Source organism: Mastomys coucha, unplaced genomic scaffold, assembly GCF_008632895.1.
Source record: "Mastomys coucha isolate ucsf_1 unplaced genomic scaffold, UCSF_Mcou_1 pScaffold6, whole genome shotgun sequence".
Classification (NCBI taxonomy): domain Eukaryota; kingdom Metazoa; phylum Chordata; class Mammalia; order Rodentia; family Muridae; genus Mastomys; species Mastomys coucha.
This window is the reverse complement of record NW_022196912.1, coordinates 50,258,028-50,280,756: the sequence shown is the minus strand read 5'-3', so window position 1 is coordinate 50,280,756 and position 22,729 is coordinate 50,258,028. Positions and strand designations below refer to the sequence as shown.

The 22,729-nt window shown below is 37.7% G+C and overlaps 1 protein-coding gene across 30 annotated transcripts in view; it reads left to right on the top strand.

Annotated features, from left to right (window-relative positions):
- Hdac9 (histone deacetylase 9) overlaps nucleotides 1–22,729 on the top strand; it is an 832,819-nt gene that overhangs the window by 357,648 nt on the left and 452,442 nt on the right. For 22 of the 30 annotated variants that reach the window (XM_031355577.1, XM_031355573.1, XM_031355564.1 and 19 more), the window contains one exon: nucleotides 14,767–14,829. In XM_031355577.1, the coding sequence (XP_031211437.1) occupies nucleotides 14,767–14,829 (63 nt within the window). Of the gene's footprint in view, nucleotides 1–14,021; nucleotides 14,454–14,766; nucleotides 14,830–22,729 lie in introns of those variants that run through there. The other 8 variants (XM_031355566.1, XM_031355565.1, XM_031355583.1 and 5 more) reach the window with 8 other exon arrangements.

Genomic DNA, 22,729 nt, shown 5'->3' with positions numbered 1-22,729 from the left:
GCAACATAAAAGGATTCAGTAAGATAGGTGTGTGTGTGTGTGTGTGTGTGTGTGTGTGTGTGTGTGTGTGTGTAAAACAATAAGTAAATGGGAGGTCATGAATTGAGAGGGAGTTGGGGTACATAAGAGGAATTAGAATGGAGAGAGAGAAGGACAAAAAATGAAATAACTTTATGAAATTCTCAATAAAATAAAACATACTTTAAAGGAAATGCAAAACAAACAGCTCCTCCCACTAAGTCTGTGCCCTTCTACTTAAAACAGCACTCTCTCAACTCCCCTGCAGGTGTGGACCCAAGTAAAAGACATGGTCTCGTTCCTTACAAACCAGATCGTTACAACATCAGGCAAAATAGCTAATGTTAACATATTGACTTTTAAATTGTGTCCCTGCTCTCTGGAATAAAAACAAAGATTACCTGGGGAAGCACGTTGTATATTGAGATTTTCCTAGGTTGTGATTAAATGGCACATACAGATGTAATTTAGTGTCTCCTGTGAAAGTTCTATTCTATGTTGGTATTGTCATGAGTCTCTCTTGCTCATTCAGATGTCAGGTTGATTTTACAAAGATACTGTAGGCCACAGCCTCTTCTGTAGGTAGGTGTAGCACATTGCTTTGTACCCAGAGTTTGCTCAGCAGCCTGGGACTAATGCAAACATTGCAAGGCCACAGCACTCTCTATACTTCATGTTTATTTTTCTATAGGAAAGCAGTGAAATTGGTGATTGCTTCGTGGTGCTTCAAGATGACCTTTAAACATAGGACTTACCTCATGTAGGACCCCAGCCATGCAGAATGCTTAAGTTTTTAGTTTTAATTCAGTGTGAGGGTGCATATGAGTACAGGTGTCCTCAAAGGGTGAAGCATTGGATTGTCCTGTAGTTTGAGTTACAGGCAGTTGTGAGCTGCCTGACATGGGTTCTTGGAACCAGAACTTGGGTCCTCTGAAAGTGGTGCATGCTCTCAATCACTGAGCCATCTCTCCATCCTCAACTCAGTCAAGCATTTCTTAATTTCTGTACTAATACTCTTAAAAATAAAAACAACAGTGTATTGCGATCTATCATATACTTGTCACAATCGAGGATTTCATAGCATCTCTAAACATCATTGCTACACTGTATACCAAATGTTAACACTCCCCTTTATAAGATGACAGAGTTATGACTCAGAAATATTGGGAAATTCATTCTGGCTGTACCTTTCAAAAGTAACTTACTGAGATAACAAGCATAACTCAAATAAAAGTGTACTTCTCCCCCAACCCTTGGTATAGATTGAATAATTATGTGACTGTCAAAGCAGAAAGGGGAAAGTCCACAAGGCCTCAACCCTACAGAAAGATCTACAGGCAGTTCAGGAGTGCTCAGAGCAGGAGAATTAGACTTCTCCAGGGATGGTCCAATATCAAGTAATCAGGCCGAAAGTCGTACATACAAATAACATCATACAAACTGAGCAGGTTCTATCTACAAATATATGTATACACATAAAACCATACACTCATTTCATCTGATTGAAAAAATAAAAAAGGCCATGGATTTGAAAGAGATCAAAACAGGGCTTGTGGAAGTATTTGGAGAGAGGAAAGGGAGATGTAATTATCATCTCAAACAGAAAAGAAAAAATGTAAAAAAAATTTAAAAGGAAATGAAGTGGTTCTCATGAATCAACTTTAAGTTAATCTCTAAAGCCAAGGTTCCTACAGTTTTCAGAATATATCTTTGTGATCTAGAAGATACATGGGCACATGCCCTCTCTTTGAAAACCCTTTGTCCAAGTAGGGTTTCTTTAAACCAGAAAAATCAAGGAGATTCTAACTTAGAACTCTGCTTTATCATACCTTTTATGGTGTCAGATGAACCACATCCGTGTGTCCCCTAGAAGAATGGAAATGGAGCTGGTCTTGCCTGCTACAGAGACCTAAGAACACAGGGAAAATTCTTTGAATCTCCAAAAATCCCATTTTAAAGAAGTTTCAATATAGAAGTGTAAATATTTCAAGTAATAAAATATCTTAAATAATAAATACCCTTAAATATATTTCTGAGAAAAATTTTATGTTTTATAGAGTTAAAATCCCCCATGAGTCTGCCCTGAATAGCATTGTATGTTGTGGAACCATTGTATTGATGGCCAAGTGAAGGTGGTATTAGTGCAGAACATGAACTTTTCAGAGAAGGTAGAAATCAAGTCTGAGATGAAATTAGGGGAGGATTTATGAAAGGTGTGGTAAAAAGAGGATATACAGATGCTGGGCTATGCATGTGCTGAGGGAATATTGTTCTCTAAGCTACACATAAGAAGTGAATCAGTAAATGCCACTACTCTATTCTTGTCTTCTTGATGGACTTCACAGAATCATGTGCAACTAAACTGTCCAGATTCCCTGATTTTGTCAAGGTTGGACCATGAGTTTGGGTATGTTCATTCATGGTCATTCATGTCCTAGAAGCCTTTGCTGTAGACAAGATCTCTAACTATCAAGATCTGGTCTCATTTCTGTGGTTCATCAAGTGGAAAAGAAGGTTTTCAATGGAGTGAAATGGAGAAATGGTCCAGATATATGTAGAGAATCATTTGCTAAGTAAATATAAATGTAAATTGATTTATATGAACACAAATGATTTTTTTATGGAGAAGCATCATGAAAACAAAGGAAGACATTATATGCTGATAAAATGAAAAAAAGGTTTACCAAGTAGGAAAAATGTGGAAAAGGATCATGGATTATAATATCAGTATGTGAAAATACTGAAGAATGGAGAATTGGCACAGGGAACACCAACATACTCGATCTTATCTATATCATTTGAAAAGAAGTAGACCTTGCTGTCAAGTCACACTGTGGTCTGAACATGAATATTTGAAGTCATTTGTTTCTCTTCTAAAACATCTCATATGCATGGTTCCTTAGCACTTAGTGATATGGCCAATTGTCCATATGTATACTTTATGGGCCATTGCTATAACATTTTAATCTGTTAAAGTAAGTCAAATATGTTTTCAATCCTTTTTCTTTCTTAAATTCGGTAGTTGACACACAACTAAGTTGGATTCTTAAGTTAGAATTTAATCATAACTATAAAATACTGCTATTTTTAGAGGTAAGCACTCTAGAACTCTCTTGACATAATTTGATGGTAGGTGTAGTATGAGAAGATGGATAGCAACTTGTCCCTCATGGTCAGCGATGATATACAAGCTCTGGGTTGAATTTGTGATATCTGCTATCCTAGCATTAGGTGCAAGGAAGAACTGATCACAGTTCTCAACTGAAGCACTTCTCTGGATTCTATATAATGACTGAATTATCTTTTTTTTATTTCAAAAGTGTATTTTATTTCTAAGCTGGTGTCTTAGTCAGGGTTTCTATTCCTGCACAAACATCATGACCAAGAAGCAAGTTGCGGAGGAAAGGGTTTATTTGGCTTTCCACATTGCTGTTGATCACCAGAGGAAGTCAGGACTGGAACTCAAGCAGGTCAGGAAGCAGGAGCTGATGCAGAGGCCATGGAGAGATGTTTCTTACTGGCTTGCTTCTCCTGGCTTGCTCAGCCTGCTCTCTTATAGAACCCAAGACTTCCAGCGCAGGGATGGCACCACCCACAAGAGGCAATTGAGAAAATGCCCCACAGCTGGATCTCATGGAGGCACTTCCTCAACTGAAACTCCCTTCTCTGTGATAACTCCAGCCTGTGTCAAGTTGACACACAAAACCAGCCAGTACAGCTGGTAAGCATTAAAAACACAGCTAAATATATGCAGACAATAACAATTGATGAAAGAGAAGCCCTGAGCCTGAAGGAGAACAAGGAGGGCTATATAGGAGGGTTTGGAGAAAGGTTAGGGAAGGAAGAAATACAATTATACTATAATCTTAAAAACTATTAGTAAAAAGTATATATTTTATGCAAAAGTCCAAAAATGACAAACTAGTTCTTTATAAAAACAAACACACAACAACAAAACAAACAAACAACCATAGCCACATTAGGGGCAGACTTATTTTGTGGGATTAATCACACTTTTAATGCATACCAACAATTGACAACCAGAATGTAAATGCTACTTGAGTAGATTTCTAGAATTTTTACTTTCATACCCCTATCTGCTAAAACTGGGATTCCTACCGAGTGTTTATGATGTCATAACTACCTTGTTCATCTGGAGTTCAGAAAACATGAGCTAGTTTATTCATTCTATTTAGTATTTCAAATGGATGCTGTTCCATAGAGATGCGTATTTATTTGAAAGAGGCTTTCTGTTTCCGGCAGCTGCGATCAAACACTGACGAAAGCGACTTACTGAAGAACGAGCCTATTTTAGCGCATAATTCCAGGTTACAGCTCATCATTGTAGGAGAGTCAAGGCAGCAGGAACTTGAAGCAGCTAGTCATGTCCACGGTTAAGAGCAGAGAAATAAATGCATGCATGCATGCTTCTGCTTGGCTTGTCACCATTCTCATAGAGCTCATGGTCCAGCCCACAAATGTGTGCTGCCCACATTCATGATGGACTGTTTCAATTCAGCCAACCCCACTAAAAGATCCTTACAGACATGTCTGCAAGTCAACCATATTTATACAGTTCCTCATTGTGACTCTCTTTCTAAGTGATTCTGGATTCTATCAGGTTTGCAATTAAAGCTAATTGCAACAATAACAATGTTTCCTGGCTGATATGTACTGACATATTAGTTCAAGCATGTTTTAATTAGGGTTTTACTGCTGTGAACAGACACCATAATCAAGGCAACTCTTTTAAGGACAATATTTAATTGAGGCAGGTTCAGAGGTTCAGTTTTTTATCATCAAGGTGGGAGCATGGCAACATCCAGGCAGGCATGGTGCTGGAGGAGCTGAGAGTTCTACATCTTCATCTGAAGGTTGCTAGTAGAATACTGACTTCCAGGCAGCTAGGATGAGAGTCTTATAACCCACACCCACAGTGACACATCCACTCCAACAGGCCCATACCTTCTAATTGTGCCACTCCCTGGGCTAAGCATATACAAACTATCAGAAGCATTAATAGAAAATGGTACTAACTAGTTTAATGTTCTCATGTGTGATGTTTACTTTAGAGTCAAGTGATGCAAGCAATTGTGTTTATGTTCCCTCTCCTTGAAAGAAAGAAAGGTTATAAGGCTTTTCTCTCAGAATCTTGAGATGTGACAGATTCAGTAGAATTCACCAAATATTGTGGAGTACATAAGCCAGATATCAAGGTGTGGTACTACAGAGGCCATAGGATAACAGATTCATGTAGTACTAACCAATGCAATTGGTGACAAGAGTCTTCTAAACGTCTCTGTCATTAAGACAGTTGTTAATTATTATAATCCAGTACTGTAAGCTGGGAGCCACAGATGCATTTTACATTAATATCTTAGTGTTGATATCTTTCAAATACAAGAAGGGCATGGTATTGCTTTGTTCACTCAAGTTCGATTTGATCTCGTAGAAGATCTTGTAGGGACATTTCTAATATTTTATGGATGATGATAAGCCAAGGAAAATAGTCTGGGGAAAGCATGATCACCCTGAACTGAATTAATGAGATTATAATTATTATAATGACATACAGCCATGAGTTTAGATTTTGATTATGATTTATTTATTGCTAAATTAATGTTTTAGTAAGAAACTATGGCAGAATTGATAGCAAGGAAATATTGTAAGTTGTATAATGGGGGAATTATTCCAGATCAGCCATCATTTATTCATTGCAGTAATATTTCTTGGGCAGAAAGCTATGTGCAAAGATTGTGTTCAAATCTAGTCATGCAGCAGGCAGCAAAAGAGACAACCTTTTCAAGCTGTTAGGAGAAGGTTAATAACCACAATTGAACATTTAAACACTGAATCAACTCTACAGATTTCTTTAAGAATTTCTGAAGTGTATTAGGAGCATGGATTGATAGTAACTTTCCAAATATTTTAATACCTCGAATATGAATTGCTTAGAAGAACATTTGTGGCATTATTGTAGTAATAGCTATCTCTTATTGAATGTCCATCAGTCTGGTATTATACGATTTTTGTGTAGTTTCTATAACTCTCCAAGGTTTCATATTAAGAATCCATGATATTAAAATTAGCAGAAAATTGAAATGAGATCAAAAGGACTTTTAGTTATTTCTTTTTGTTTTAAGCCAGGCTAGCCTGGAATTTTTTATTCTACCAAGACTAGGCTAGCCTCAAACATTTGGTGATCTTTCTGTCTCTGTATCCCAAGTGCTGTAATTGCCGATTATATATGTACCTTGTCTAGACAAAAATCGAGTTTTTTTTTTTAAATTAAACTACATTAGTCACTGTTTTTCTTCTAAAATTGAAAATTCAGTGGAAGTAGAAGCCATTATTTCTTTATACATTGATGATTATTCAGTATCTAAATGAATGAGTTTTATATTTAAACCTAAGTTTTACTTGACCCGTCAATTCTAGGCCTTGCATGGCCATATAGATTTATTATCCTCCTGTGTTGGACATTTAAAGCTGAATACAGCCACACATATTCAACTGGAAAACACTCAGAAAATGTCACTCAGAATAAGGTGCTCCCCAGGAAGGCCAGTGCTCAGGTGTTTTTCAGCTGAAGTGGGGAGTGCTGGCCTCATGTTCCAGCAGCAAAGAGCCTTTTCTGAGCACTTTTTCTAGCCTTTCCATGTTGAATATTAGTGGCACTGCTTCTTAGTGTCTGAGCTATTTTAATTATTTTCATTAAAAATTATTTTGTAGTAATACTCACTAATTTGATATTGTAATAAAAAGATATTTTATCCATCTATATTTTTAGCAATGTAATTACTGCTTTCGGAAGAAGATCAAATCAAAGAATCAGTAGAAAAGCTACTGAAAAGATACTATTTTTTTCTACATCCAATAAGGTACTTCTCTAGCAAGCTGATCCTGACCCTCTGTAAACCCCTAAAACCAGATGAGGTCATAGCTCAATCTGCTCTAACTCCTAAAACTAGACTAAGCCATAACTCAGTGCACTATATTTTGAAAGGAAGTAAAGGTGGGGTTGGGTGTATCAAATCAAGACCCAGTGATCCTTTTAAAAATTGTTTTGTATGAAACAGTCTTTTTAAATCATTTATTTATTTATTTTTATTTTTTGGTTTTTTGAGACAGGGTTTCTCTGTATAGCCCTGGCTGTCCTGGAACTCACTCTGTAGACCAGGCTGGCCTCGAACTCAGAAATTGCCTGCCTCTGCCTCCCAAGTGCTGGGATTAAAGGCATGTGCCACCACCACCCAGATTTAATGATTTTATTGCAGATGAGTTTTCCTAACCTCTCTACCTGCTGCTGAGTCCTCATAAACGGAGCCTGTTGGCAAGCAGCTTCTCCGAGTTGAGAGGAGTTTATGAAAATAACTGTTTCTTGTTGACTAACAGTAGATGTTATTCTTCTAGAAGAGGAAATTCAGATAGATAAGCTAGTTTACAAACAAAATTGACTACATAGGCCATTCCTCCTCCATGCTGCTCCTGAGAAAACTGATCATACCCAAAAGATTCTCCAATATATAACAAGGACACATGCTCCACTATGTTCATAGAAGCCTTATTTATAATAGCCAGAAGCTGGACAAAAACCAGATGCCCTTCAACAAAGGAATGGATACAGAAAATGTGGTACATCTACACAACGGAGTACTACTCAGCTTTTAAAAACAATGAATTCATGAAATTCTTAGGCAAATGGACAGAACCAGAAAATATCATCCTGAGTGAGGTAACTCAGTCACAAAAGAACACACATGGTATGCACTCACTAATAAGTGGATATTAGCCCAAAAGCTCTGGATACCCAAGCTACAATTCACAGACCACATGAAAGAAATTAGGGAAAGAAAACCCTTCACAATAGCCACAAATAATATTACATACTTTGGTGTGACTCTAACCAAGCAAGTGAAAGATTTGTATGACAGGAATTTCAAGTCTCTGAAGAAAGAAATCAAAGATCTCAGAAGATGGAAAGGTCTCCCATGCTCATGGATTGGCAGGATTAATATAGTAAAAATGGCCATCTTGCCAAAAGCAACCTGAAGATTCAATGCAATCCCCATCAAAATATGAAATTCTTATAAAGCACAGCTTAACATTTTAGGGAACTGAGTTTTAAACCTTAGAATCTGGGATGAAGTGAAAAGCGTTCTTCCCTGACATTTCTATCACTAGACCTGTAGAATCGAGATGGTACTGCCTTTGCTTAGGGTGGGAAATTCAGCCATCAGTAAGACAGATTTGAGAAAAGACTACGATGATCAGGAGGTCTGAGGGGATGTCTGTAATGGTTACTTTTACTCATATTTACAGGGCTGGCTACAGAACCTTGCTCCTTGAACATGCTAGGAAAAAAAAAGACACTATTCCACCACTGGGCACTGTCTTCAACATTGGACTAGCTTTGAAAAGATAATTATCATTTTTCCCTGGTATTTTTGTCAAATGTTTTATAATTGTCATAATTTTTGAAAAAAAAATGAGAATGGGATTCAGTTCCTAATTTCTACTAATTTGGGAGCCCGGACTTGTGCTCTCATTGTCTTCCAAATTTTTATCTATCTGAAAGTAAACTTTGATAATAGTTTAATTTCAAAAGAATTTAGTCAATTGAATTAAATTTATTATATTTTGATTTTAAAAAATTGCCCTTTAATTTTGATGTTTATGCATGTTAAGATCATTGTGAAAGTAAATGCTCCCCCATACAATCCATAAAACTAGTGTCAAAAATAGCTGAAAAAAACTTAGTTGCATTTCTTTACCAGCATTAGTGAGATGGTATGAGACATTCAGCTTCTTGCAGTTGAGTTTTCTGGTTGTGAGACACTGGCAGTCAGCATTCATGTTGATCGTTTCCACAATGCTCGTTTCTTTTTCTGCAAGACAAACTTCGATTGCTCTACAAAGGGCCTAATATATTTCCATACTACAATATCTTTTTGCTGTCAACACTTAAATGGTAGACAAGACTGCTAGTGAAAAAGATGATTGAGTAAATCCATCCTGTTAGAGGTGAGATAAACCACATAGTCAAAATGAAGACACATTGGACAGCAGTTTCCTGGAACCTCAGAGAAATAAGATAATTACTTGCTATTCTGGAGTTTTATTCTATTTTTGCTTATAAAAGCTTGGAGATCTTTTTTGTCAATTGTGTTCTGTGGGTGTAATTAAGCATGAAGTGACGAAAGATGTGTAGGCATCTATTATGCCAATATTATGATTGTGTTATTTGTCTTACATACTTTTCACAATTTTTGTAAATTCTGTTGAAAACACTCTGAAACAAGTAGACAATTATTTCACTTTTATCAGTAATTCATTTGACACTTTATTCTGAAAATCTAAAATAATGTATTTGCATAATTTTGGTAAGGCATAAAGCAGGGTAATTGGAAACCATGAGTGCTAGAGATACACCGTTGATTACCTTGGTCACCTTAAAAAATCTTCCTGGACCTGATAATGAGACCCAAACACAAAGAAAGGAAGCAGAGGTGGTGGATGGGCGGGGAGCTTGATGGCAGAAGGGTTTCTTTCTTTTTTTTTTAATTGATGTAAATATTGCAAATATTGGTTAACAGAGAAATGCATTTCATCATCATATTTTTACACATTCCATCATAATTTCCTCAATGTTGCTTTCATTAATTTATTTTATCTCTTCACTTTATATCCTGATTGTAGCTCCTCTGCTCTCTTGGTAGTCTCCTACTCATAGGGTTCCTTCACCTCTGAGAATGAGGAGGTCCTTCCCGAGGAACCAACCCATCCTAGTACCTCAAGTCACTTCAGGACTAGGTACATCCTCTTCCACTGAGCCAGACATGATACCTCATTTCCTCTTATTCACCTCTCTCTCTTGACCTCCCTTCACCCTCTGGTGTTTTTCTTCCTCATCCCAATTTTTCCCCTTCTGCTTTTATGACACACACACACACACACACACATATACATATATGTACAATACATATATATATATATATATATATATATCCTCTTAACTGTACTCTTTTTGCCCCTTGGTTGTTTAGATCTCCTCTTCTTGTTTCATAGTTTCCTTTCTATTTTGATGTCCTACATATACATATGTATATGTGTATATCCACATACATACATACATACATATATATATTCATATATACATACATACATACATTCAAATCAGCACTCCACAGAAATATTTTTCTGAGTCTGGATTGTTTTATTTAAGATGATTATATCTAGGTCCATAACTTTCCTGACAGTCTAATGATTTCATTCTTTATACCTCGATAAATTCTAGTGCATATATATATATATATATATATATCCATTATCGTTTAATTCATTCATGTATTGATGCACCTGTGGGTTGATCCTATATCCAAATCATGCCATAGTAAGCATGGTTGTGCCCAGGGCTGGGCTGTAGTCCTCTGGGTATATACCAGGAGTGGTGGAGAAGTTCTGGGTTTATTTGTTTGAGAAATCTCCACATGGATTTCCAAAGAGGCTGCAGTAGCACTGGTTTTAATTCCCATCAGATGTGTATAAGACTTCCTCTGTCTAAACATGCTCATTAGCATTGGGTCACCTTGTCATCTACATGAGATAGATCTTGATTGATGTAAGGTGGAGTCAAAGCAATTTTTTTTTTCTTTTTTGCCTTGTCCTTTATTACTTCCCTGCATTAGAAATTCTGACTGTCATTTCTTGTGTCCTTTACATTGAAGTCATTGTCTGGGAGCCTACCATCTGCTTCATGGTCAGTGTCACCTTTTCAGCTGGTACATCTATGCTATTTGATTCATTTTAAATTCAGCTTTTTTCCATCTCATTCTCAGTTTCCTATCACATTTGTAGTTAACAAGGAAATCAAATGACACCGCTTCTCTTTTTGTCTCTTAGCACTTAAAACTAAGGTAGCTACTTCATATTGTGTATACATAGTATACAATATACTATGAAGATCTTTATATACCGTGTTTGCTACAGTGAGTGATACATTTCTTAAAAGATTTCCTGATATCTATATTTCCCACAGACCTAGTGTGGTGCAATGTACTTAGTAGGTGTTAGTATATTCTTTTAAGTTACTAGGTTTTATTTCTAAGTAAATGTGTACAAGTGTGCCTTTGTAGGCATATTTGCATGGATGGGCAAGAGTTCATTGAATCAAGAAGGCATTAGAAACTTGGAGCTGAGTTACAGGTGGTTATGCTCCACAGGACAAGGTTTCTGGGATCCAAATTGTGGTCCTCTGTCTGAGCCTGAAGGGCTTTTATACCCTGAGCATATTTCCAGGTCATAGTATGTTTCAGTATGTTTTTCTTGGTTGCATGTCTTTAGTTGTTGAAAAGCCTCTTGTAAGCCTCTTTTCATCCCCAGGTAACTTTCCAGCCACCTACATGGCTCAGCAGGAAAGACTAGGTTCACAATCAAAAATATAAGAGTAAACACAAAATTTTAGGAAGGCAGGTGGGCTTAAAATGTATTAATTGATATTAGTTGAGGTCACATAAAATCAGAAAAAAATAACATTTTTCCTCTCGTGCACATCTAGTCTATTATGGATATGTATATATGTAAACAAATATTTGTGTGATTAAAATGTACCATTTATAAAGGAGAGAATAAAAGATAGGCTGTAGATGATAAGGAAAGATTAAATACAGGTGTACACATTAAATCCTGGACAGTGAATAATGAAAACATATAATGCTGATTAATTGGATTTTTTAGGTTTAACTTTGCCATTATTTTCTCAGGTTTTGTTTGTTTGTTTGGTTGGTTGGTTGGCTGGTTGTTTGATTGGTTGATTTGTTGTTGATGTTGTTGTTTTGTGGTGGATGAGCACATGAAAATATAATTAACAGTGGAAATACAAGAGCCATTGTGAAACTCCACAGCTTCTGACTGGCTATTCTAACCGTGTAAAGGTTCATTAAAATGTATACACTTAAGAGATGACTAATCTCATGTGTGAAGTTTTCTAGTTATAAGTTCTCTACAAAATATTGTAAGTAAAAAAATCATTTCACAAGCTCTGTGAATAGATGTCTAAAAGCTTTTCTGATAGGACCTTAATGCACTAGGCAGTGTGTACTAGATGCAACAATAAATGGAGACATGTCTTATAGTGCAAAAACATTATAGAATAAGTATTAAAAATGAAACAATAATAAGGGGAGAAACATTGCATCTCTCAATAAAAATAAATAAATAAGATTGAAGCTGCCCTGGTTGAAAGAGTAGCTCATGTGGAAGAAACTGAGGCATATTCCATATAATTATTGTGAACAATCCCTTTTACCAGGTCCAAAGTGCTGTGTATGTAAACCATACCAAGTGACTTTAAAGGACAGTGTTTCCATCCCTTGAATTTTAAACAACCATTAAAACAAAAAGAAGAAGAAGAAGAAGAAGAAGAAGAAGAAGAAGAAGAAGAAGAAGAAGAAGAAGAAAAAGAAGAAGAAGAAGAAGAAAAAAGAAGAAGAAGAAGAAGAAGAAGAAGAAGAAGAAGAAGAAGAAGAAGAAGAAGAAGAAGAAGAAGAAGAAGAAGAAGAAGAAGAAGAAGAAATGTGAAACCTATTTTCCGGTGATAGAAACATTAAGGTTTTGTTGTTTTGCTTAAATACAATTGCATTTAGAAAACTGCTTTTAAAAGTTTTGTAAGTTGGCTATTCAGATAATGGGTTTTCCAGTAGAGGAGAAATCTACACAAGGAAATGAATCGAGCCATTGCTACCCTGTCTTCTGTTTGTCAGAGTTCTGTGTGTCCTTCTTTGCTTTTCCTGGTTTCGCAGCCTGCTTGTGGGGAGCATCCTCTTCCATCTGTTTGGTCTAAGCACTTTGCAACAGGAGCTCTCCCTCTTTTCTTTCCCAGTCACTGATGCTGATGCTGAGTAATTTAGACTTAGAAGAACTGGCAGAATAGGGGGTTTCACTTTCCTAGGTGTCCTTGGAACTGGTTAAATGCTGGTGTCCCATATGAGGCTTCTGAATTCATTGCTTACAGAGAAATGTTATTATAAATGTATGCCAGAGACTACAGAACCTTTTTGAGAGGTTATGCAATCCATTTACCTTATAGGTGAATCCTATAACCTGTGTTGGCCTAAAACTATTGATGTTTTCTTTCTAAACCGAGGTCTGTATTTCAGCCATCCAAGGTATAAATAGGCACTGGCCATTTGCACTCGGGGAGTGGGCATAGGGATTGGTTTTCTGGTTGGCAGGTGCAGATGCTCATTGATCCCACACCTCTGAGAAGGTATTACCACTATTACAGGTGAAGTGGGTCTGGCCTGTGGCCCCAAGACAGAGGAAGGTATTGTAGATCTAAGCCACAGTTTGATTTTTTTTTTTTTGATTTGAAGTGTAGTAGGAACTGGCTGCAATAAAATTCATAGGTGGTCTAAGATCACATTAGGGTCGGTGAGATGGACAAATATCAAGTAAACAACAACAACAACAACAACAAGAGCCAATCCAAACCTTCATAAAGTTTTTATTCTGGGGTGCGCTTGTTTTTCCAAAAACTACCTCTGCTAAATCTCCTGTCAGTGCTGAAACTAGAAGGCAGAAAAGCTTCTCGTCCCACAGCCAACTGCAGTGTAGCCAGAGAAACAGGCAACAAAAATAGAACACCAGGATTGCTGTGCGTGGGTGAGGCAGAAACCACATTATGAGCAAAAGCTTCCAGTATTATTTTAGAACCAATACAGCTCTGCACTTCTCTGCTCTCTCTTCCAAAAACACATACTACAGAAATAAAATGAAATGAAATGTGTATGCATTCTCCCTCCTTGAGTTAGGACTCGGCTCCTTTTCTCCTGATTTCCTTTCCTTGGAGGTGAGATGCCAGTATGAAAAGCCACTATGTAAAGCAAGTTGAGGGAGGAAAGAGTTAATTGCTTTTAAGGCCCTGCAATAGAGAATTATGGTTTGAAAGATAGAGGCTGGACAGCTGGCTTTGGTGGGGTATTTTTAAATGCATTAATGCAGGCTGCAATCACTCGGCCATGCTTGACCTATTTTTGGCTCAGGCCGACCATTGTTCTATTTCTGTGCCTGTGGGCCATGCTGTTGTTGATTCATATGCAAATGGATTATCACTAGCTTTAGCCAACTTGAGCTGAGAGAGACTGAGAAAGGGAAGAGAGAGACGCACAGACAGATAGGAGGACACCCTCTGGAGCCACTTGCAGGCTGAGGATCTTGCCTTGATACCCTAGCGGCCCAGGGAGCTAGACGCCAGGTTTAATGGTTTCCTTTCTTTTTTAATCCCCATGGGTAGAGTTAACGTTTTTTCTACTTATTCTTAAAAAGAAATAACCCCCAAAGCGCATTCCTTTTGCCCACCTGCTCTTAGTTTCCAGGATAACCTAAAACTCCAGCCAGCTATAGCACCCAGTCTGCTCTTTCTGCTTTGCACACAGGTTGGTAATTGGAGGTGTGTGTGTGTGTGTGTGTGTGTGTGTGTGTGTGTGTGTGTGTGTGTGTGTGTGTATGGTGGGGTGGGGGGGAGTGCCCAGGTCTTTTTAAAGGGTATGTCCATTTAAGCAGAAAGAAAATTATTGTGAAAGTTGATCCTCTGCTTGCTGTTTTTCTTCGGAGAGGAGGGAGGACCAGTCAGGGTAGCTCTTGGGACCAGAGAGCCCTGAGCAGTGATGAATCTTTCATGGAGCTGAAGTAAGAGTGACTGGAGTATGCTGCAGACAATTTACGAGACTGACTCCTGTGTTTCCTCAGATGGAGTGGCCGGACGGGAGCAGCTCTTGGCTCAGCAAAGAATGCACAGTATGATCAGCTCAGGTATGATCTCTTTTAGAGCTGGGATGTTTATGTTTCAGAAGGCTCGAGGGGAGGCGGGTAGCTAGATGAAAGAAAGCAGCTTGCTTAACAAATTGTTTTTTCGGCTTGATGTTGATTTTTTTTTTTTTTTTTGGTGCCATTGAAATGTTTAACTTAGATTCTTCCATTACCCTTTGCCTGCACATTCTGAGTGTGTTCAGGGAAGGCTGCTTCTGAATGAAATTGCAAAAAAGTATTGCTTCTGATGCCAGGGGACACGAATGCAAGTAAAAGGAAGGTGTTTGCCTTCCTGTGCAACCAGAGAAAAGAGAACTGTATTGTGATTGCTAACACATGCTAGTGGGACTTTAAGTTCAGCTTGGGGCTTCAGTTTAAATCGCAGCTTCAGCCAGCCCCAGATGACTGTGTGTTTACAGTGTGCATACACAAGCGTAACTATTTATAGACCTACCTTCTGAAGGATGTGTCTGAGGGCTTCTCAGGTAGTTTTATTCTTTTTCCGAATGTGGCTTTCTCTCTGAAGCTCAGAGTGAATTTGTTTTAGATGAGACAGAATTATTACCAGATGCTTATTTTAATTTCCCCCCAAACACTTGGGAAGTCTAGCAGAGCCAGGCAGGTGCCACACACACACACACACACACACACATGCACACACACACACACAAACATATACACACACACAAACACATGCACACATGTGCATGCACACACACATACACACGCACAAAGAAAAAAAATGTGTTAGAAGCAGGTGCAATGCTTTGTAAAATTCTGACAGGAACACATTCAATTTCTAGTTTTTCTGTACATGCTTGAGCTCTCAGAGATCCTCTGATGGGCAATGGGGCCAGTCCGCTTTACCAGTTTATGTCTATTAAAAGATCCCACTCCCCAGGCAGTTTGATTTACTTTGATTACTGCTATTTGTTATTTGTTTCTTATAACCAGTTCATAAAGCTTTATTCCACTGTTTCTGCCATCTTCTGATTACTGTAGCCTAAAGTGGTTTAAAGTTCTTCTTTGGAGCTTCCGAGTTCCCCTGGGGCTTCCTCTCAGTCATAGATCACTGCCTACATTCCCTATAAGAATGTCACATAAGACAGCTTTTGCTTAGTAGACTTAAGTAGGAAAGGAATATTCCACAGGTTGGCATGCAGTCGCCTTCGGTGCCTGTACATATTCCCATCTGTGGATCCTGTTTAAAGCCAGTTTTCTTTAAAGATCTGTTCAGCATGATGGTTTTCAGATCCTCTGTTTACCCCATCATTTTATAGAATCATAATGAAATGTCAGTTTTGTAATATTTGGTATTTTACATCAATGCCACAGTAATTATATTCATGAGTGATGTCTGATTAGCAAAAAGGAACATACTAGAACATCCGTGGTATGCTATCATTGTGGGTGAAAAAGCTAACAAGGGCTAAGGGGGAAGAAGCCAGCAGGTATGTCTGGGCTGGCACTAGACACCTTTGCATTGCATTTTTGAAATATCAATGACCACTAGAAATAACTATTTTATCTATCTCTTCAATACCATGATAACTTTTTCGTCTTTGTCTTTGTGTACAATTTTTTTTTATTATCTTTTAGAGAATAGAAATGGCTAGGTCTTGAAATTAACAACTGTTAGCTGACACTGGGCTAGCCACAAGTGTGTTAGCAAGCATTCCTGTTTTGCCCCTGATTTTGATAGCCATCCAACTTAACTCAAATCCTCATAGAGACTGTCACTTACCTGACATTGAAAGATTAGTACACAGCATACCAAGATTTTCAAACTGGAAAGCCTGTGATTGCTTGGCTGCCATCAAAGCACCTGCAGCTACATCCATGAAGCATACAGGTAGCAGAGATACAAGGTAGCACACTATGCTAGCAAATGAAGAGCAGCAGCGTTGCAGTCAGTGTCCGCCCAGTCTTCGGCTGCAAACAGGGAAGGTCTAGATTATACTTGTTTTTTAAAAGTGAGACCCTTATTCGAATCCTTCCTATGATACCCCATGATATTTGATTTTGTTTCATAAATATGACCTTAGATTTCTCTCACCCCATCTTTTTTGTGCATTTTTTTTCCTGAGGCTCTGGTTCTGGACCACAGAGACACCAAGTACATGTGCCAATATATGTTGCTTGGATTCCACCCTGAAGTTTCTCTTTTAATTTTAAATGAGCATCGTAGAGATCAGGCTTGCAAAGCTCCTCAGCAATTGTATTCTTAGAAAACTTAGACCCGCAGTGGTGGAGTTCGGGACTGTATAGTTGTGTTCTGGTGGACCTTCATCAGATTATTATTTTTCCCCCTCTGCAATCATTACTAAATTATTGAAGTGATTGTCTTTATTGAGTTACAGATCTTGCTTTCATCTTTCTTTCTGACCCGTTTTGAGTGCAGAATAAGAAGTAGAGTGACTGGCTGATAGAAGAGATATATGCAGTAATGCTGGGAGGTAGCAATGGTGTCCACAGGCTCACATGTTGATGAGCTTGCTGCCAGCTAGTTGTGGAGTTGTTTTGCTCATCTTCAAACAGTCATTGATGATGTGCACCTGCTGGTCTGTGTGCATCTCTATGAGAGTCACATGTGTAGGCACATCTGTAAAGCATATGTGGGCATGTTTTTTTTCCAAGAAGAACTGGCTTTCCAATCTTGCTGAACATTCCAGATGAGCTGAATTGTTCCTGAGGAAATAGGTTTTTGGTCTATAGTCATGTTTTGTTAATTTTCTTATAAATTTGTTATTTCCCTGGCTATCTTGTTTTCAAAAGCACAAAGTCATTTCCTTATGTGAATCATGACTATATATCAGGGTAGGTTCACATGTGTGTGTTCTGTGAAACATATCATGATATAGTAATCAAAGACAAAGAAGCTGATGAATATGTGCTCAAACTCTGAAACTTCACTATATATTTAATGAGATTAGTTATTTTTAAAAATTAGTTTTTTATGCAACTGTGATTAGCAATGCATCAAGATAACATTTGCTGTTGATATTGTATTAGGTCTTATGTTTTAAAATATATATTATTTTTGTGCAGAGATTGATTGTAACTTTTATATATAGTTACATGTTTTCCTAATGATGGTGTTCAGGCTAGACATCAGGTAGAATAAAGATGGTGTACAGGAATAACATGGTCTGCTGATGTCTTAATTTAAAATGTTCTACAATATTGAGTTTTGAAAGTGATAAATGTTGCCAGGTACATTTCCACATTTTCGGCTTGTGTGGACCATGTACAAATATTAACTCAAGTCTGTCAGCAGGAACAGACAAGATAAGGCATACTTTTCTGTTGCCAGGCTTGTTGCCTAGCATGTTGGACAGCAGAAATATTCACTCAGAGTTGGGCAAGATATGAAGGAATTGCTTCAAGTTTATACCAAATTGCTGTCAGATATAATTAAAATGAAAATTCATATTCATTATATATTCTTACTTGTAATGATAAAAACCATTTAAGGCTAAATTCTGACTTTTTATTAAGATATGTCTTTACTTTTTCAGATTTTATATCTCTTGGTGTGTTGTACTGAGAGAAATGGTCCATTCTGGAGTCAGTAGTCAGTTTATCTACTTGAAAGGTAGAATCTAATTATGAAGTAATCTGTGAAAGCTTATGTTGTATAAGAATCGCTCCTTGTCTGACCTATAGTACCTATTTTCCACTTTTCCTAAATCATGTTATCTTCACCTTAAAACCTATTATCAGTTGGGATATTCGATGAGACTAAATATAAAACTATTCATAAGTAAGTCTGTTGGCAACAGGGCATGAGTGTGTCCGATGGCTGAAGACTACACAGGTGCTGTAATAGCAGTATATCCACTCACTAAGCCCATCCTATAAAGCCTTCCAATGTCTAGAGGAGTTCTAAAATATGACTTTAAAATATATTCTAAATGACGGTTTTTAATTTAGAGATGAAAATGTAAAAATGTCCTGCAGACACAGCTCCTCACTACTGATGGGTATGGGTCTCATAAAGATGTAAACTAACGGGCAAACACAGTCCACCTGACAAGGCATTCCATAGTAAGTGCAAAGAAAATGATGTGTGCCATGCTTCTGCATCAGCAGCTACAGACACTTAGAATGTTACTGGCCTACTGACAGGTTCCTAAGAACTCAATTCTTCCCAAATCTGGCGAGCAGCAGACTGGATGAGATTCTCTGCATTAAGTTATCCCTTTTCTCTCGCGTGACAGAAGTACAGGAGAAGGGATTAAGGAAGACAAAGCTAGTAAAATGGGAGAAAGGGCTCAAACATGGCCCCTCTAGAGAAATACAAGCAAGGCCCTACCTGAGTTCCCACCCAGCTAGTCTTAGGGTTTTACCAAAAAGATAATGTTCAAGCTTTTTGGACCAATGATATTGTCTAAAAATTGCTTCCCAGAAAATAGCACACGGTAGGAAGCACATAAGTTCCACAAAATAATACAGTAAAGATGAGCATGGCAAAACCATAGGATGAGCTGAAAAGGGAGATGTTTGCTAATGGAATCCCCTGAGAATGACAAAATCAGGATCATTACAGAACCAAATTCACCATTAGAAATGGCAAGAAAGTGACAAATGGGGGAAAGTTTGAAAAGGAAAGTGGCTTCATGTAAATAGAGAAAGTTTAAGACAGTTGAGTAACAAAGATCAATAAACAAAATTGTTATTTGTATCGCAGAAATTAATGTGTCAAAACTGTCAATGAAGATAAAATGTATACAAAGTGAAGATATATATACATATATATTATATAATGAAGATATATGCAATGTACATATATAGATAAATAGATAGATGATAGATAGATATATAGATTGAAGATATATATGGTAAAGAATGAAGAAAAATAAATTCTTTGGGACACAAAGAAAGAAAAATACTGCAGGCTGAGTTTCTTATCTTTTGGAAAAATTAAATGCAAATGCTCTGGACAGTCATTCCCTCAATGGACTACTGAACTATAAAAACTTCTTCAGGGTTTCACATTGGCAACTACAGGCTGTAAGGCCACATGGAAGGAAAAAGCTCCACAAAATGGAGAAGAAACTGAGTGTAGTAACACACATCTTTAATCCCAGCATTTGGGAGGCAGAGAGAGAGGCAGGCAGATCTCTGTGAGTTTGAGGACAGTCAGGTCTACACAGTGAGTTCCAGGACAGTCGGAGCTTTTGATCTGTGACAGAAGTACCTTTAATGGCACCAGCAGCTGGGATGTTCTTAAAATGGGGAGAGAACTGCTCAGCAATGTAAATTCCTCAAATATGAAAGAGATGAACTAAGAGTGGAATCCAGTGAATGAGCAGATGATCTTAATCATATACAGAAGGAGAAAACTTAGTAAATTAACAGGGGTGTTGTTGTTAGTGGTGGATTTAGTTGATTCAAATGAACATGGGTCATGCTTGTGAAAAAAGAAAGCAAGTCTCCTCCCCGTAGGACACTTCCTAATGCTAATTGGACCAGCAGTGTGAGGAGCTGTGGGTGCTAAGGTACAGACACGGAGGGCCTGTGACCATCCTTCGATTCTGTGAACAGGGACAGGCTCACTGATGCTTAAAATAGAAACATGGAGTTGTGTTTTGGTTTGGGTTTTTGTTTTCTAAAGTTTCCAAACACTAATTATTTTTGATAGTTTATTTAACCCTAGGGAGACCTTTTGGAAATAGTATCTTATACTGAATAAGCATTTAGTATGTTTGTAGTTTCTTCAAATGTACTTTGAAATCTGCTAGGCTCAATTAAATTTAAGGTTATTTTTTTTTTAGGTACAAACAACACCAATAATATAATTTATTTTTATGAAAGTGTTTTTTTTTTTTAAATCTATCCATGCCCTCAAATAATTCATACATAGAAAGTTAGGGAAGAAGTTACATTTGGTGAAATATTGTCACAATTTTTGCTTTTTTGCATTTACATTTATTTAAGTTTTTATTCATCGTGTGGGTGTGAATGTAGTCTATGTGTGTTTTGTGCATGCATGTGAGAGTACAGGTGTCTGAGAACACATGAAGGCCAAAAGAGGATGCTGAGTCTTGCTCTAACAATCTGTGCCTCATCTGTTTTAGACAGGTTCCTCACCAAATCTGGAAGGAGGCTGTTGTCAGCAAGCCCCACTGGGCCTCCCATCTCTTTCCAGCACTGGGGTTGTGGTCTTTGGCAGGACCACACATGGGTGCTGGTATCCACTCTCTGAGCTATCATCTTCTCCATCCCTTGCAGGAGTAAACTGACTATAAGGAATTATTGTCTCAGATTGTTTTTCCTAATACTTCCACCTACAAAGGTTTTGTGCCAACGTTTTGATTGTTCGTAGTATGTATATAAGCTGTTTGGCTTTGCATTTTCAGTAAAAGAAAACTGGAAAATGACAAAGAACTGGGGAGTTTGCCATGAGTTAAATAGCTGGTGGCTAGGCTGCAACAGGGACTGGGCAGTATCAGCTGCATTCAAACCCTGCACATAGTTCTACTCCACGGTTGTGTTCTGGGTGGTGCCATGTCTGTACTGCTGTGGACTCAGAGGTCATGATTTCACAGTACTGTTTCCAACTCCTGGCCTTGACGCATGGCAGATTGCAGAGACAAAGGAGAGGGAATCTGATTCTTTAGGCTCTCTTTCTCTGTTTATATTAATCTCTCCCTCTCTGTGTTTCAGTCTCTCTCTCTCTCTCCTCTCTCTCTCTCTCTCTCTCTCTCTCTCTGTGTGTGTGTGTGTGTGTGTGTATTCATATTCATGTGTAGGTAGAGCCTCTTTTGGAGGTCGGAGGAAAATCTTGGCTGTTTATCCTCATTTTTCACCTTGTTTTGGACAGGGGTGCTTTGTTATTTGCCATTGTTTACAGCTGACTAGTTCTCCATTGAATGTACACGGACCGTTCTGTCTCCACCTCGTATGTCACCATAAGAGCACTGGTGTTACAGGTTTCTCCTTCTGTGTCTAGTTTTATGTGGTTTTTCGGGGATTTGCATTCATGTCCTTACATTTGACCGTCACCCACTAAGCCATCTTTGTCACCTCTTCTATCTCTCTGTGTCTCTGTCTCTGTCTCTCTCTTTTTCTCTCTTTTTCTCTTTGTATCTCTCTCATTCCCTGATCCTTTTGGTATTACCTGTGTGAACCCTTCTCATGTCTGACTTTAACAAAGAATCTCACAGAGATCTTCTCCAATTATCATCTTTATAATGTATTGGCCATGTGGCATCACCTGTGTATTTTTCATCCAGTTGTTGAGTAGAATATGGGTTAAGTATAAACCCTGAAGGAAGCAGATTCAAACCTGATCAAGGTTTCTCCTGGGAGGAAAAAGGCACAAGAAAACTAGGGATTAGGCATATCTTCTCCCACTGTGGCCAAATTAATATAAATAAGCTGTTTTTAATATCTTTTAAAATAGGGAATAGTTGGATTCTACCAGGTTTTGCCATGGTGATAAAAAATTCTTAGTTTTAGAAATGTAAACATTTTAGTAACATGAACAATGAACTAGACCTCTTTGTTATCTCATTGAATTATAATACAGTTTTATTTTTGTGAAATAATGTCTATTTAAATACTGATTGGAAGATTTACTGGCATCAGTTTGGTTGCCTGACTGATACTACCCTTTGTTAGAAAGATCCTAGTAATGGAAGATGGAAGCACATGCCTGTGGAAGAAAACTGCCTCTTCTTTGATTATAAATCACTTTTTTAAAAAATGAGAAAGCCAACAGTGTTATCAGATTCATTATAAGTTCATATATATGAAATTGAATAATGTATGCCTTCAACATTGCTCCTAATTGATAGCAGAAAATGTCAGAGACATTTAGGCAAAAATGTATGGGATATAATTTAATGGTAGAGTCCCAGGAGAGAGAGAGAGAGAGAGAGAGAGAGAGAGAGAGAGA